Source organism: Rhopalosiphum maidis, chromosome 3 (genome assembly GCF_003676215.2).
Source record: "Rhopalosiphum maidis isolate BTI-1 chromosome 3, ASM367621v3, whole genome shotgun sequence".
Classification (NCBI taxonomy): domain Eukaryota; kingdom Metazoa; phylum Arthropoda; class Insecta; order Hemiptera; family Aphididae; genus Rhopalosiphum; species Rhopalosiphum maidis.
In genome coordinates this window covers 38,711,274-38,725,727 of record NC_040879.1, presented here as the reverse complement: position 1 = coordinate 38,725,727, position 14,454 = coordinate 38,711,274, and the positions used below count along the sequence as shown (strand labels likewise).

Genomic DNA, 14,454 nt, shown 5'->3' with positions numbered 1-14,454 from the left:
CTTCAAAATAAATTAAAACACATTGTATCAGGCGTTTTTTTTTTTATGTTTTTCAGCTTTATAGCTTTGTAGTGAGTTAACGATTGAAGATAAAGTTCTGAAAATCTTCACAGCACTTCTCCTAGCCAATGCAAATCTAACAAGACCCCAAATAACAAAATCCGTTCTCCTGCAGTTTCGGTAATCTACCACGCTAAATGAAAATTTAGCAAAAAATAACTGTTATTTTAACTGTGAAAAATTCAATAATTTTTTTTGAAAATTTTTAATCTTACATTTTGTATCTAATTGATAATCCCTTTTTAATGAACTATCAATCAACTTTTTAGCTATAATAGTTTTGGAGAAAAGTTAAAAAATAGACACAACGTTTTTGTGGATTCAAATTGTTATACCGCTTGGATGTGATATCGGATCCCTCTCATCAATATTTTATGTTAAACCTAGCTTAATTATCCACGTATTCATTACAACTGAGTTACATTTTTATCATTTTCCTATTTAACAAAAATTCTTGTAGTTTTAAAAATGCATAAAATTCATAAAATTTACGATTTAGTCAGTTGATTAAGGACAAAATCATGATTATTCAATTGCAAATCTATCTTAACTTAGGTAGGTACCTACTAATTAGTACTAAAGTCATTTCTTATCAATATGGTTATAATGGGGTTTAGTTTATACAAGGGTCTATCGTCTATGCATATTGTATATTTTTATATTTATCTCATACCCAGCTATATGGTATACGTATACCCGTATACGAGTACCTATATATATGTTTATATGTGTGCTAACCGCTTATCATTTTGTAATTTTTGTCCATAACACATAATTAATTATTAGATTACGAGTACAAAAAAAAAAACATCATTGTATAAACACTAGCATTTTCGTTCCACTCAGATTCTAAAAAAAATTTCGTCGATAACATTTCGGGAGGGGGGGTCCAGACCACATGGACTCGGAGCAGGAACAGTCGCTCTTAGGATTCTTATAACAAGCCGCCCCTGAATTCATCACTCCTCAGAATCTAAAATAAATAAATAGTTATACAAAAATAATTTTATCCGTAAATTTATAAAAATTAAAATAGTTATGTTTTAGACGTTTTAATTGATACCTAAATGGCTAGTAATAATGTGAAGTTAATATTATAATTGTTATAGGACATTATCCATATTCAATTATATTTATCATAGCCTAAAGTTTTTGTATTATTTTATTACGATTGTGGGAATTTTGTAATGTTATCGGTAAATGCGCTAATGATTATCGTCTGTCGATAATATCGTTGGTAAATGTGTCATTACTCATTGATGTTCTTTAGTCCTAAATAATATTCTTATTCATAGTCCAATATATAATATTGCTCATGTAGTTCAGACAAGCTATACATTTTATTATTATATCATGTCAATTTTAAATTTAATTTTTATTTTCAAGTTTATCGAAATATTTAAATTTAAAAATAATTTTTATATTTAATAAAATCAATTATTCATTATGTCAAAATAAAATGATACAATAACTTATTTATTAATATTGCAATATTATGGAATAAGAGACTTTTATGATTTTTTTCTATGTAAGTGATGTATCTTACATTGGCGCCACTAGGGGGGCTTAGTAGACTTAGCCCCCTCAAAATATATTTTAGTTTCCCTACCCCAAATTTTTTTTTGATTATTTAATATTAAATAATAATTTAAGCATAAAATAGTGAGAATGTGGGTTATGACATAGAGTATAGAGAATTATTAAAACAGAATTATTCAAAAGTAAATTGTATAAATATAAAATATTAATTTATTTTGCAATATACATATAATTTAATAAAAATATTTTCATCTAATAAGTAATAAATATTATGCGAGCATGCGGCATAGACCAGCGGTATTTCGGCGGTGACCGCCCAATATTTTAATTTTATTTTGGTGATTAAAAATGGACAAAAAAATTATCCGTATTTGTACAGTTGTTACTGTTGATATGAAAATAATCCAGATGACCTTCCTAGTTTTTTAGAAAACATGGAAGTATGTAAATTAAATTAGGTATTTATTTGTGGGCCTGCAGGCCTTCTAATATTTTTGATCTAGTTGCGCCAATGGTCTTTTGCTTAACAAAGAATACATTTATGGATCGCCATAACAAAACTGCTGGGAAATATTACTGTAGAGGATAGATATGCCTGATCTAACAATCTAGAGAAGCAGCAAAGAAATATTCACATTTAGGAGGATAGGGAACTATGATAGATATAACATATAAATATATAACTGTACTAAAAGATAATTAAATAAAAAAAGTTAATGTTTGGCAAAATAAGAAAAAACTAAATGTAAAATGTCAATAATAATAGTCTAAATAAATACCTAAATGAGAAGTACAAAATAATATTTTTTCAAAATTAAAATAATTTAATTATACAGAATAACGAAGAAATCATTGCCCAAGCTAGAATGGGAAATCCTATACATAGTACCTATCGTCCGGGAAACGCATAATTTTCCCCGTCAAAAACCGGAAAGTACCATAACGCTCGCTAGTCGACTTTGCCCGCGGCATAATACTTTGATATGGATACACGTCAGTCGTAACTTTGAGATCGCGTAGTCCGTGTGGTCTAACTCGAGCGCCTTTAGACTGGTCGAATGACGCCGTTTCCGAGTTTTCGACTAACGGACAACCGACTACAGCTGGCAGCTGCTGCAGCTGAAACACACGGTTACCTCCATACCCCCGCGAGCGTATATACCGAGCATACCGAGCATATCGTTCCGGTCCGGTAACCGTATCGGCGATTGCTTTGTGATGTCAACTACCAAGACTGGGCTATTAGATAAAAAAAAAAATTAAAAAGGTAAAAAACTAAAAAGCGTTTCACGGAATATCACCTATTTGCCCGTATAGACATTGTGGCTGATCCGTAACCGCCTGGCGCTCGGACATTACCGCAAACACTTTATCCGATAGCTTTATTTGATAATTTGATATTGTTTTTTAACCGGACCGCGACCGTCCGTTGCCCCGCTCGCCCCACCACTCCCCCCTCGCCGACGCCGAAAATTTTCTACGCTTTTCCCCGTTCTTGTTATCGGCTTATCGCAGAGCGTTCATCGCCCTCCACACCCGTCCACCCATCCGTGCGCTCTCCGACGGCCGCTGCCGACACTCGCGCCTGTACGTGTATGGTGTATTTCGTCCACACACGGACACGGTTGCGGTGCGTGCGTTACTCGATCGTCTGGCATAAGTGATATTGTCATAGTACATAGTGATAGACAGATGTCATATAATAATAGCGTAGTCTCGCCTGCAGTGGTAGTGATGTGTGTCGTCAGACAATAATAAAGATTAAGAAAAAAAATTCGTCGCGTAAGCTCATCGCCAAGGGTGTGGGTGGCCGCCACCTACTCACGAACCGTTGATCGTCCATAGTATAGCCTGCACTTTGTCCCGGCAAACCGCGGGTAACGAGTGTGATACGTGTTGTTTCTCTGTAATCGTTTTTCGAGTTAACGATCCGATACAATGGCAGCCGAGAGAGAGATCGCCGCCGAAGACAGCATCAAAGTTGTCTGTCGTTTCCGTCCGCTAAACGATTCCGAGGAAAAAGCTGGGTCCAGGTTTATCGTTAAGTTTCCCACTGGACCCGACGAGAACTGCATCACGATCGGCGTAAGTACACCATACACGAACCTGTAATAATTTGCATACCGACTTTTGTTGATAACATCCTAGTTTTAATGTTTTGTCAACCGATTCGTCGGTTTTGAATCTGATGGTATTAGAAATATATGTTTACTTATAAATCTTTTAGAGGAATTACCTTGTGCTCATTGCCCAATACTTCTTGGTACCATAGGCAGAACATTTTTGCTAGGGGTTCACATTACTAAAAAACAGATTTAACATTTTTTTAATACATGAAATATTTAACTCAGTGCCTAAACACTAAACTAAACTGAACTCACTGGGGGTGCAGTTGCATACCCTACACCCCCCTTGTGAACATCTATGCTAACACCTACATTATAGGTAGGTATTATTGGTTGTCCATTTTCTGGTAAGTTCAATCAGAGTATTTCAGTCCAGCAATCAATTAAAATTTAAGTAATAGATAAAGCACAAGAACAATTAACAATAATTTTATAAACATGATTATTGTTTCTAACCTTTCATTTTTTTTTTCAAATTTATAACATACATTTACCTCTAGATAAACTTAGTTTTATTCATGAAACTACACTCATTTTAGTTAGTGGATTTACTGTAATAGCATTAAAGTCACATACATAAAAAATGATTACAACTTTTTCTTAAATACCTATTGAACCGAGTTTACATTTAATTGTAGCATTTAACCAATTTAAAATAGGTTAATTTAACTAACTATCAATACTAAAATATATATAGGTAGGATAGGTAGAATAAAAATATAAAATCAGTATGATATACCATATTTTTTTTAATGTTTGTTTATTTTATTTGTGCTAAAATATTTATAATTTTATAGTATATAGACAAAACTGTAAATAAAATGTAAAGCTTAAGTAAAGAAAACAGTAGAAATTTATAGCATAATAAATCTATTAATTATTAGGTAGGTAACCAATATAATTCAGAATACTTAAAGGATTGTTTATTTTAAATGTGAACAATTTCTGATTTTTATTTCATGTAAATTAAGAGTAAAAAAGTGCTGGCTAGGTATATCTTTTTAATAATAATATAATATATATTATGTAACAATTCCAATAATCTCAATAGGTAAGAAAATAATTAATAATTAATTTTTGATCTAAAAATTCATCTCATCTTTTTATCAACTACTATTTATTAACTACTGTTATTTAATTGTAGTTGTGAACATTAAATGTTTAAAATAAAACAATTTTTTTTGTAATATGTAGGTAACTATATTGTTTTATTTAATTACAATTATAACTACATAATGTGTATGTATTTATATTTATATATTTTTGTAACTACTAATTTAAAGATAATAAATTTATATTTCTTGTATAGAGTGATTCTTTTATCTTAAAAAATACTTTCAAAGAATTTTTTAATACTTAATTAATATTTATTTTCCAATATTATATTTTTGTAAATTTAGCACTCAACTTAGTGTTAACCTGAAATTAAGTCTTGGTTGTTTTTTATCTCATTTATAGTGTTAAAAAATGAAAAACCATAATTTTAGTTGGCTATTAATTACCTAACCGATTTCTATAATACTAGTATGTTCATTATAAACCAAAAAATAAAATTAAAAACCATATTTTCTAAAATGTTATTTAATTTGTAATAAATTAATAATTGAGTATATTTCTATGTAAATAATTAAATAATTTAGCTTAATCTCTTTTTTTAAGGAATTTGTAAAATATTTTGAAAACATTTATTGGACTTGTCCCAAAATTCCTGTTATCTATTTCAGTTACTTTACTTATTATTTCTTACTAATGAACGTTTTTTCATTATTCGTAGATTTGAATTTTGGGATGAGCAACCTTAGAGAAATCTAATATAAATATAATAAGTAAATTTTTCATTTTTTTTTTTATAAATATACTAGACTCGAATGAAGATATATTTTTGTTTAGAAATTAAACAAAAAAAAAAAATTTTCAACTGAATTAATTGGTGGGAATACAAAATTAATTGTAACACAAGATTTGCTGAACTATTTCTTTTTTTGTAAATTCAGTTTTTATCAATTATTTTTGAGTTTGTAACAAAAAAAAAAACCATTATCATTGAACGCAAATAATGGTATACCTATGTGTGAGTAGATTAAGTAAAGGTAAGCCTTGATTAAGAAGATAGGAGGATTTAATTCTAGTGATTATTCTTTCTTTTAATCCAAGTAAATAGTATTGAAGTACCTATTATATATGTTAAAAAAAAAAAAATCTATTTTGCATTTTAGATAGGTACAGTATCTAGTTTTTAAATTTAAAAATAAAATATCTTTAAATAATATTTGATATGTCTATTTTGTATTTAAAGGTAATAATAAATATATTTAATATTTTTTAATTTAAATTAAGGTTAAATTAAATTAAATTAATAAATGAATGGGTTTTTGAACACTAGACTTAATGAATTATAGAATAATCAAGTTTGAGTATGACTATAGAAAAATTAAAAAAAAATAGTAATTAAAAAGCATTGTTTTATTACTCTTCCATTTTTAAAAGTTTAAGTAGTATTTGAGTTTTAGTTAAAATGGTTGAGAAAAAATTAATTATGAGTATGAAAATTCAAGTTTGATCATTCCTAAATCTTCATACTTTTTTAATTATTATGCGTTTTTGGTTATATTTAAATAAATATAATCATATTTAATCTTTTAATCGTTAAAAGAAGGAATTAGTTTAAAGTTTTAACAATAAATTGAAAGCAAACATATAACAATTTTTTGTCTAAAATTTCCTAATTATAATAAATTAATTTCTTATACAACTACAGGTTCATGTTTTTGATATACTAATAGAAGCCCTAAGAATCCTTTTTTGAAACAGTTTTTTATTTACTCAAGTATCTACATTTTAGTTTATTTATAAGTATTTCATACCTTACCATATAATAATGAGTGATGACAAATATTTATTTTATTTCACTATACATATTTATTTATTTATTATTTTATTTAACTAACATCCATTATAATTTAAATAGTCTTCTTCGAACTCAAGTTTGAGTTTTACATATTTTATAATTAAAAAGAAAACTAATTAAATTGATTTTTTCTAAAATAAAAAAGTAAATCATCAATAGTATTTAAAGAATTTTTTTCACAGTTGACATTAAATTCAGAATTTAGATACATAAATAAAAATAATTTTTAGGGTAATAATATGAAGTATTCAATATTTTTTTAAAACATAAAAATTATTCATTTTTTGAAGAGAGTAGTAATGTTTAGTATTGTGAAATAAACATTGGTAAATTTGTAATTTAAATAAATAAAGAAATTATCATATCTTTTGTAAAATGTATTTCAAATTTATTAGTTTTTGATACAAAATAAAATTCATAATAAGTGTACCTTTACATTTTTATAATTTCCTAATAGTTAGATAGATAAATTAACTACTTTAAGTCCAAAGATTTCAAAAAAAAATCATTCTATTCATATTTATTTTTTGATTTTAATTTTACCTTTATCTGTACATTTGGCTCAAAAAAAAATATGCAAAGTTGCTTTCGTCTTATAATTTTGTCATTTATAATGTGTAACTGCTAATTGACAATTCTAATATTTGAAAAATTATTGTTACATTTACTTTTGTTTAGGGAAAAGTTTATTTATTTGATAAAGTTTTCAAGCCAAATGCCAGTCAAGATAAAGTTTATGGTGATGCTGCAAAGTCAATTGTATCAGGTAAAATATTTAATTTTTACAATAGTGTAGTGTTTTATATTTAAACTCGTTTTCTTACCGTGAGTTAGAAATTCAATTTATATACAGTAAAATCTCGTTACAACAAACTCCAGGGGGACCAAATTTTTTTTCGTTATAACAGAAATTTTGTTTTAATGAAAATTCGAATAAGCTCTTTATAAGCCCTGCTTTTCGGCAGGGGACTTCTATAGGACTTTTGTTGTAACGGGAATTTACTGTAGTATGTCATTAAACTAATAGAATATAAAAACATATATTGCTTCCTTCTTGAAACTATATTGTTATAAACTTATTATTTAGAAAATTAAGAACACAGTAGTTATGCATAATTGAACAATTTACCTAATAATACTAACACTTAATTGTTTTTTACACGTATATTTATGTATCTTGAAAATTTTAATTAATTAATTTTAATTAGATGTGCTTGCTGGTTACAATGGAACGATTTTTGCATATGGTCAAACCTCTTCTGGTAAAACACATACTATGGAGGGGGTCATTGGCGATCCATCCAAACAAGGTATTATTCCTCGGATTGTCAATGATATATTTAACCATATTTATGCAATGGAAGAAAATTTGGAATTTCATATAAAGGTGTCTTATTTTGAAATTTATATGGACAAGATTCGTGATTTATTAGATGGTATGTTTATATTTTTGTTCATAGTTATTAATATAGTTTAAATAATTTGTTCAATATTGGCTGTTTTTAGTATCAAAAGTAAACTTAAGTGTTCATGAAGATAAAAATAGAGTTCCCTTCGTAAAAGGTGCTACTGAACGATTTGTTTCTAGTCCAGAAGAAGTATTTGCTGTAATTGAAGAAGGCAAAGCCAACAGACATATAGCTGTGACAAGTAAATTTATAATAATAAAATATTAATTAGATTGGATTTTATATTTTTATTTGAATTTTAGACATGAATGAGCACAGTTCAAGAAGTCATAGTGTGTTTTTGATAAACGTAAAGCAAGAAAATTTGGAAAATGAAAAAAAATTATCGGGAAAACTTTATCTTGTAGATTTGGCCGGTAGTGAAAAAGTAAATAAATTATATGTTTAATAATTCAACTTAAAGTTAAAAAAAAATTCTTGTAAAATTTGGTTATTCACTTTTGTATACCTATACAAATATTATTTTTAGGTAAGCAAAACCGGTGCAGAAGGTACAGTATTAGATGAAGCAAAAAATATTAACAAATCATTATCAGCTTTGGGAAATGTAATATCTGCATTGGCCGAAGATAAAAAAACACACATACCATATCGAGATTCAAAACTAACACGTATATTACAAGAATCATTGGGTGGAAACGCTCGTACTACAATTATCATTTGCTGTTCTCCTGCTTCTTTCAATGAGTCAGAAACAAAATCAACTTTAGATTTTGGTAGAAGGTGAGTGAAACTTATATATATTCCTCTTCCAACTCATCCGAATAAAATAAAGTAATATCTTAATGAACTAGTCTATTGCTAAATAATTAGTGATAACCAATTTAACATGACTAAATATGGTTATATATTTTTACTTGAAAATTTAAAAGACTAAATTAAATTACAGTGTATTTTTTGTATTTGGTAATAATAATAATAATAAAAAAATATAAATGAAACATTAATTTTATTTTTTATATAATTATTAAATTTAATAAAGGCATAGTCAATTAACAATTAGGAGAAACGAACATTAGGTTACATATTGTATTATACTTAAAAATATTTAAAATATTAACATTTATTCTGTAATAATAAACATAATATTGTTAATATTCTTACAGTATTCAATATTGTGTTTCATACTAATTTGTACTATTATTTATGTGTATAGTAGTTTTTAGCTTTTTTTACTATGGCGACCTCCCAAATAAATATTGTAATTTTTAGCAACTTCTCAGTATATATTTTATATATACATACAAAAATATTTTATAATACATATTGGCTCTAAAAAATTAGTTGGTGATCTCTAATAGAGTTGAGAATAAGTGGTTTAGTAATAGTTAAATGTCCACTAGTTGTCAGTTTAACATGGATAAACATGATATGGGTAATGTATATAAAATATAATTATTTATTTTATTTACTTTTAAGAGCAAAAACAATTAAGAATGTTATTACTGTCAATGAAGAATTAACAGCAGAAGAATGGAAGAGACGTTATGAAAAAGAAAAAGAAAAATGTACACGTTACAAAGCCAAGTGTGATAAACTTCAATCTGAACTTAATCGGTAAAACAATTTGTAGTATGCTCATTTAAATAATAAAACTAATTCAAATTACATAGTTGGAGGTGTGGAGAAACTGTAAAAGAAGACGAACAAGTTAACTTACAAGAACCAATGGAAGCATCTACACCAAATGTCCAAGTTGATATTAAAAAAGGTATTAATACAAAGACAAATATTAGTTTTCATAGTTGAATTCAAGTTAAAAATAATTTCAATTAATTTAATTTTTTCTATAGAATTAGTGGTTGGTCCAGTGCCTGCAATACCTGGAGGCGTAATGACAGAATCAATGTCAACAGAGGAAAGACAAAAACTTGAAGAAGAACGTGAAGCCTTATATCAGCAATTGGATGATAAAGATGAAGAAATAAATCAACAAAGTCAAGATATAGAAAAATTAAAAGAACAAATAATGGAACAGGAAGAAGTAATCATTTAAGTCAATTTAACTAAGGAAAAATAATAATTTTTGTTTGTATTAAATAGCTTCTTACATCAACTCAAAGAGACTATGAGCAGTTACAACAAGAAATGCATAGAATTACTCAAGAAAATGAAAGTGCAAAAGAAGAAGTGAAAGAAGTTCTACAAGCCCTTGAAGAACTTGCTGTTAATTATGATCAAAAAAGTCAAGAAGTTGATGTGAAAAATAAAGAAAATGAGACTCTTATGGAAGAACTATCCATAAAAGAAGTATACAAACAAAACATTGTGTTACCTATAGTATAGGAAATGTACTTATATTATTTTGATTTTTAGTCATCTTTGAATTCAACGTCCTCCGAATTACAACAGTTAAAAGATATGTTTGTACATCAAAAGAAACGTACAACAGACATGTTATCAAATCTTCTCAAAGATATTGCTGAAATTGGAGCAGCAATAGGAAGTGAAGCTGAACTCAATGTTAGTAATTTTTAATTATTGTTATTTGTATAAAGCAAAGTTTTAAAAATAATTTTTATTTATTTATTAAAGCAACAAGCTATTAGTGATGGAAATAGCAAGCTGGATGAAGAGTTCACTGTCGCTAGACTTTATATTAGTAAAATGAAATCTGAAGTAAAAAACTTGGTTCAACGATGCAATTTCTTCGAATTAAGTCAAACTGATATGAATAAAAAAGTAATTTTTAGTTAACTTAACAATTAGTTTTATTAGAATTAAAGCATATATTTTGTTCCATTAAATTTAGGTCAGTGACTATGAAAAAGAACTTGCCGAAAGTCGTTTGAAAATCTCTCAAAATGAAGCTCGCCTTAAATCTATGCAAGAATCCTTAAGAGAAGCAGAAAATAAGAAACGTACATTAGAAGAGAACATTGATGCATTAAGAGAAGAGTTTGCAAAAATGAAAGCAGCAGGTATGACAATTTGTATTTATTTTCAAATACATTATTATTTAAGAAAATAGTTAAATACACCACAATGTATTATTTATTAGATTAAATTAATATCTGATATTTTTGTTTTATGACAATAAGACATTTTATCAAAATTTCTGATGATTAACTTACTTGTTAACATGTTCTTCGTAAATATAACATATTAATATACATATATTCTATACAGTTTTAGTACATATTATTTTCATTAATGGTTATTCAGTACTTTTCTTAAGATATTTATTGTTGGGCTCACAAAAAGTGAACACTGGTAGCCAATGGGCAAAGTTCAAATATTTTCGTAACCATGGGCAATCAGTTTTGTGGTAGTATTGTTGTATGATTATGGTGCGCCACGCTGCGCTGATACCCTATATTGCGTTTGATTACCTCTAATTAACACTTAATTAAAAATTACTTCTGGGAACGCTGGAGTCAGCACTTACTTTTCGTGAGCCCGGCTATTGCTAGGTTATAGACTAGATATTTGAGGCATTTAATTTAAATGATAGTTTCCATGATATGTATCTTGAGATCATTCTCTATTACAGTGTTCTCAACCTTTATGTTATGGTGACACATTATTAAAAATTTTCATAATTTGTGACATACAATAGAAAAAAAATAAGAATAATACCTATTAGTTTTTGTAAATATAGTGTCAACAAGGTTTGTGCATTTAATATTAGTACTTCCCACGACACATTTGGACTTACCAGGCGACCCACCGGTGGAGAATCACTGCTCTAATAGCTATCTTTATATAAGTCTCATCAGATGTTCATTGATTTTTTTATGTTATGAATTTATAGTAGTTAAATTAATTATAAGCTTAAAATGAGTCTTAATCTAATCTTATTAGTCATTAATTAAATAATTTTCTCTGTTTACTGATACCTGTTGACCTTAGTAATGTTAACTGTGATAAGCTCTGACATAGTTATTGTCAAAATAAGTTTCTGGTATTGTTATTGTTTATCAGTAATATTACCATTACATAGTATAATATATAGCATGCAATGATAATTTTACAATCTTTTTAACTATATGAATAGTCTATATGTAAAGTGTAAAAAAAATATTTTTTGAAATATACCTATCTATTTCAATTTTTTTTTGTTATATATATATAACAACATGAACAATTGAGATAAAAAATTATATTTCTAATTTTAGAACAAGTTCACATTGTATCATCATCAAAAGAAAAAGCAGAAGAAAAAGAAAAAGCTACTAGTATGAGGGCTGCTCTAGAAACACAAATGGATCAATTACGAGATGTCCATCATAAACAAGTAAGAATTTGCATTAAGTTATCTTGGCAATTTTGAAAAACATTTATTATTTTTACATACATACATTAATTTTTCATCTGATCTAATTATTTGTAATTATAATAATTTGAATTTTCAACAAAAATCAAGACATAATTATAAATTGTTAGAGATTAATTTGAAGTTTAGTTTTATTTTTAATAATTTTTTTTTTTTTTATTAGGTTGCTGATTTAAGAGATGAGATTAGTGAAAAACAAACATTGATTGCAGAACTTAAAGATCAAGTTCAAAAATATTCTTTAGCACAACAACAACTGCAAACAGATTACAATAAATTATTGCAAGAAGATCAAGATAAAAGTCAACGCCTTCAAGAATATGTCTTAGCCAATGAGCGTCGTGAACAAGCACGTAAAGATCTCAAAGGCTTAGAAGATACTGTTACCAAAGAACTACAAACATTACATAATTTACGTAAAATATTTGTACAAGACTTACAAGTATGTTAAATAAATTACATTATTTATATAGATGTATGATTAAACCATATTTATATGTTAGTCTCGCATGAAAAAATCAGCTACAGCTGAAGATACAGATGAAGCCAGTAGTGGTGGAACATTAGCCCAAAGACAAAAAATTAGTTTCCTGGAGAACAATTTAGATCAACTTACCAAAGTCCACAAACAACTGGTCAGAGATAATGCAGATCTTCGCTGTGAATTACCCAAATTGGAAAAGAGATTACGTGCTACAATGGATCGTGTTAAGGTTAGCTCATTTTATAACTTTAAAATAATTGAACATTACATTTAATCATACTCATCATTATTATTTTTTCTTAGGCACTTGAATCAGCATTAAAAGACGCTAAAGAAGGAGCTATGAGGGATAGGAAAAGGTATCAATACGAAGTAGATCGTATTAAAGATGCAGTGAGACAAAAGAATTTAGCTCGCAGAGGACCTAGTCCTCAAATAGGTAATTTTATCCACATTATAATATTATGTATACTGAATTAAAATTGTTTTTTTTATTTATTTAATGTAATTTTTTAAAATTTTAGCCAAGCCAATCAGAGCAGGACAACATAATATTATTGCAATTAACCGTATTAGTGAAGATGAATTAAAAAAACGTAAAGCTGCTGCTATACCTGGTGTGTAATTTTATTAATTATTATTAACTATGTATTCTTATGATTTATTATCACAGTAAATTAATATTAATTTGTTATTTAATTTTCAGAGATTGCTGAAAGTAGTTAAAGAGCTTTTTTATAATAATTTACATTTATGCTCTTGCCAAACTGCAAGTGGTGGAAGTATTTGATACAAATTTAATTTATATTATTTACAGAAATAATTTTTACTATATAATTTTAGAAACCTATTATCGCACTTTCTATTATATTAATATATACTTACTTACATATTTATATATATGCGAGTGTGTATCAACTATGCAGCAGTCATTTTCCTTCTCCTTGCACATACCTTTAAAAAGCTGGATAGACTAGCTTTTGAAATGTTTAATGGTGCTGTTTATCATTCGCTTTCACATGTCTGTACTTATAAAAATTTAAATAACTTTATTTTAAATTCATTTTACTCTCCACTACCAAATTATACTTGGCTTATTTTATTTATACATAAAGTTTAGTGGAAAATGATAAATATTGTTTATTTTTTTTTTTAATTAATTAATTATTTAACGTCTAATATTATTTATTTTATGCAAATGGCATGTATTTTTTTTAGACGGCTGTTTATGCGATTATGTCTTATATTTATTTATTAAACATATTTTCCTATTTTTTTTTCAAATTTTGTTTATTAACCAACATTAAACATAGGTTATAGTTAGTATGGAAATCCAAACAAAATATTTTTTTTACACAGGTTTTACTAAAAATCAAACATTTTTAATATTAAATTGGTTTATGTTTGAAATATGATCATAAAAGTATAAAATAATTGTTTTTTTACAGTTTTGAAAGTGGTATTAAATTTAAAATATAACCTATTTAAGTATAAGTACTATAAATTGTTAAAAGTCATGACATGAGTAATATTGAGAAATTTTAAAATTAAATTTCACCTATCATTTTTTGTTTTACTCCGTTCTTTGGAAT

General features: G+C 27.1%; 1 protein-coding gene across 1 annotated transcript; it reads left to right on the top strand.

Annotated features, from left to right (window-relative positions):
• Positions 1-3,158: 3,158 nt before the first annotated feature.
• Positions 3,159-13,996, top strand: LOC113559138 (kinesin heavy chain). Its single transcript, XM_026964753.1, has 19 exons — positions 3,159-3,684; positions 7,312-7,399; positions 7,842-8,069; positions 8,140-8,283; positions 8,345-8,469; positions 8,572-8,825; positions 9,522-9,659; positions 9,716-9,813; positions 9,896-10,086; positions 10,146-10,352; positions 10,419-10,565; positions 10,638-10,784; positions 10,855-11,023; positions 12,221-12,339; positions 12,542-12,820; positions 12,882-13,091; positions 13,166-13,301; positions 13,387-13,479; positions 13,569-13,996. Exons 1-19 carry the CDS (start codon positions 3,538-3,540, stop codon positions 13,586-13,588), a joined length of 2,940 nt encoding a protein of 979 aa, XP_026820554.1. The 5' UTR covers positions 3,159-3,537; the 3' UTR covers positions 13,589-13,996.
• Positions 13,997-14,454: the final 458 nt, after the last annotated feature.

What these genes read in the sequence shown, in the direction of transcription:
- LOC113559138 (XM_026964753.1), top strand. Translation starts at nt 3,538, where the DNA reads ATGGCAGCCGAGAGAGAGATCGCCGCCGAAGACAGCATCAAAGTTGTC. An exon ending in CCAAGTTGATATTAAAAAAG is followed by an intron (nt 9,814 to 9,895) that starts GTATTAATACAA and finishes TTTTTTCTATAG; the next exon opens with AATTAGTGGTTGGTCCAGTG. An exon ending in TGCAAAAATGAAAGCAGCAG is followed by an intron (nt 11,024 to 12,220) that starts GTATGACAATTT and finishes TTCTAATTTTAG; the next exon opens with AACAAGTTCACATTGTATCA.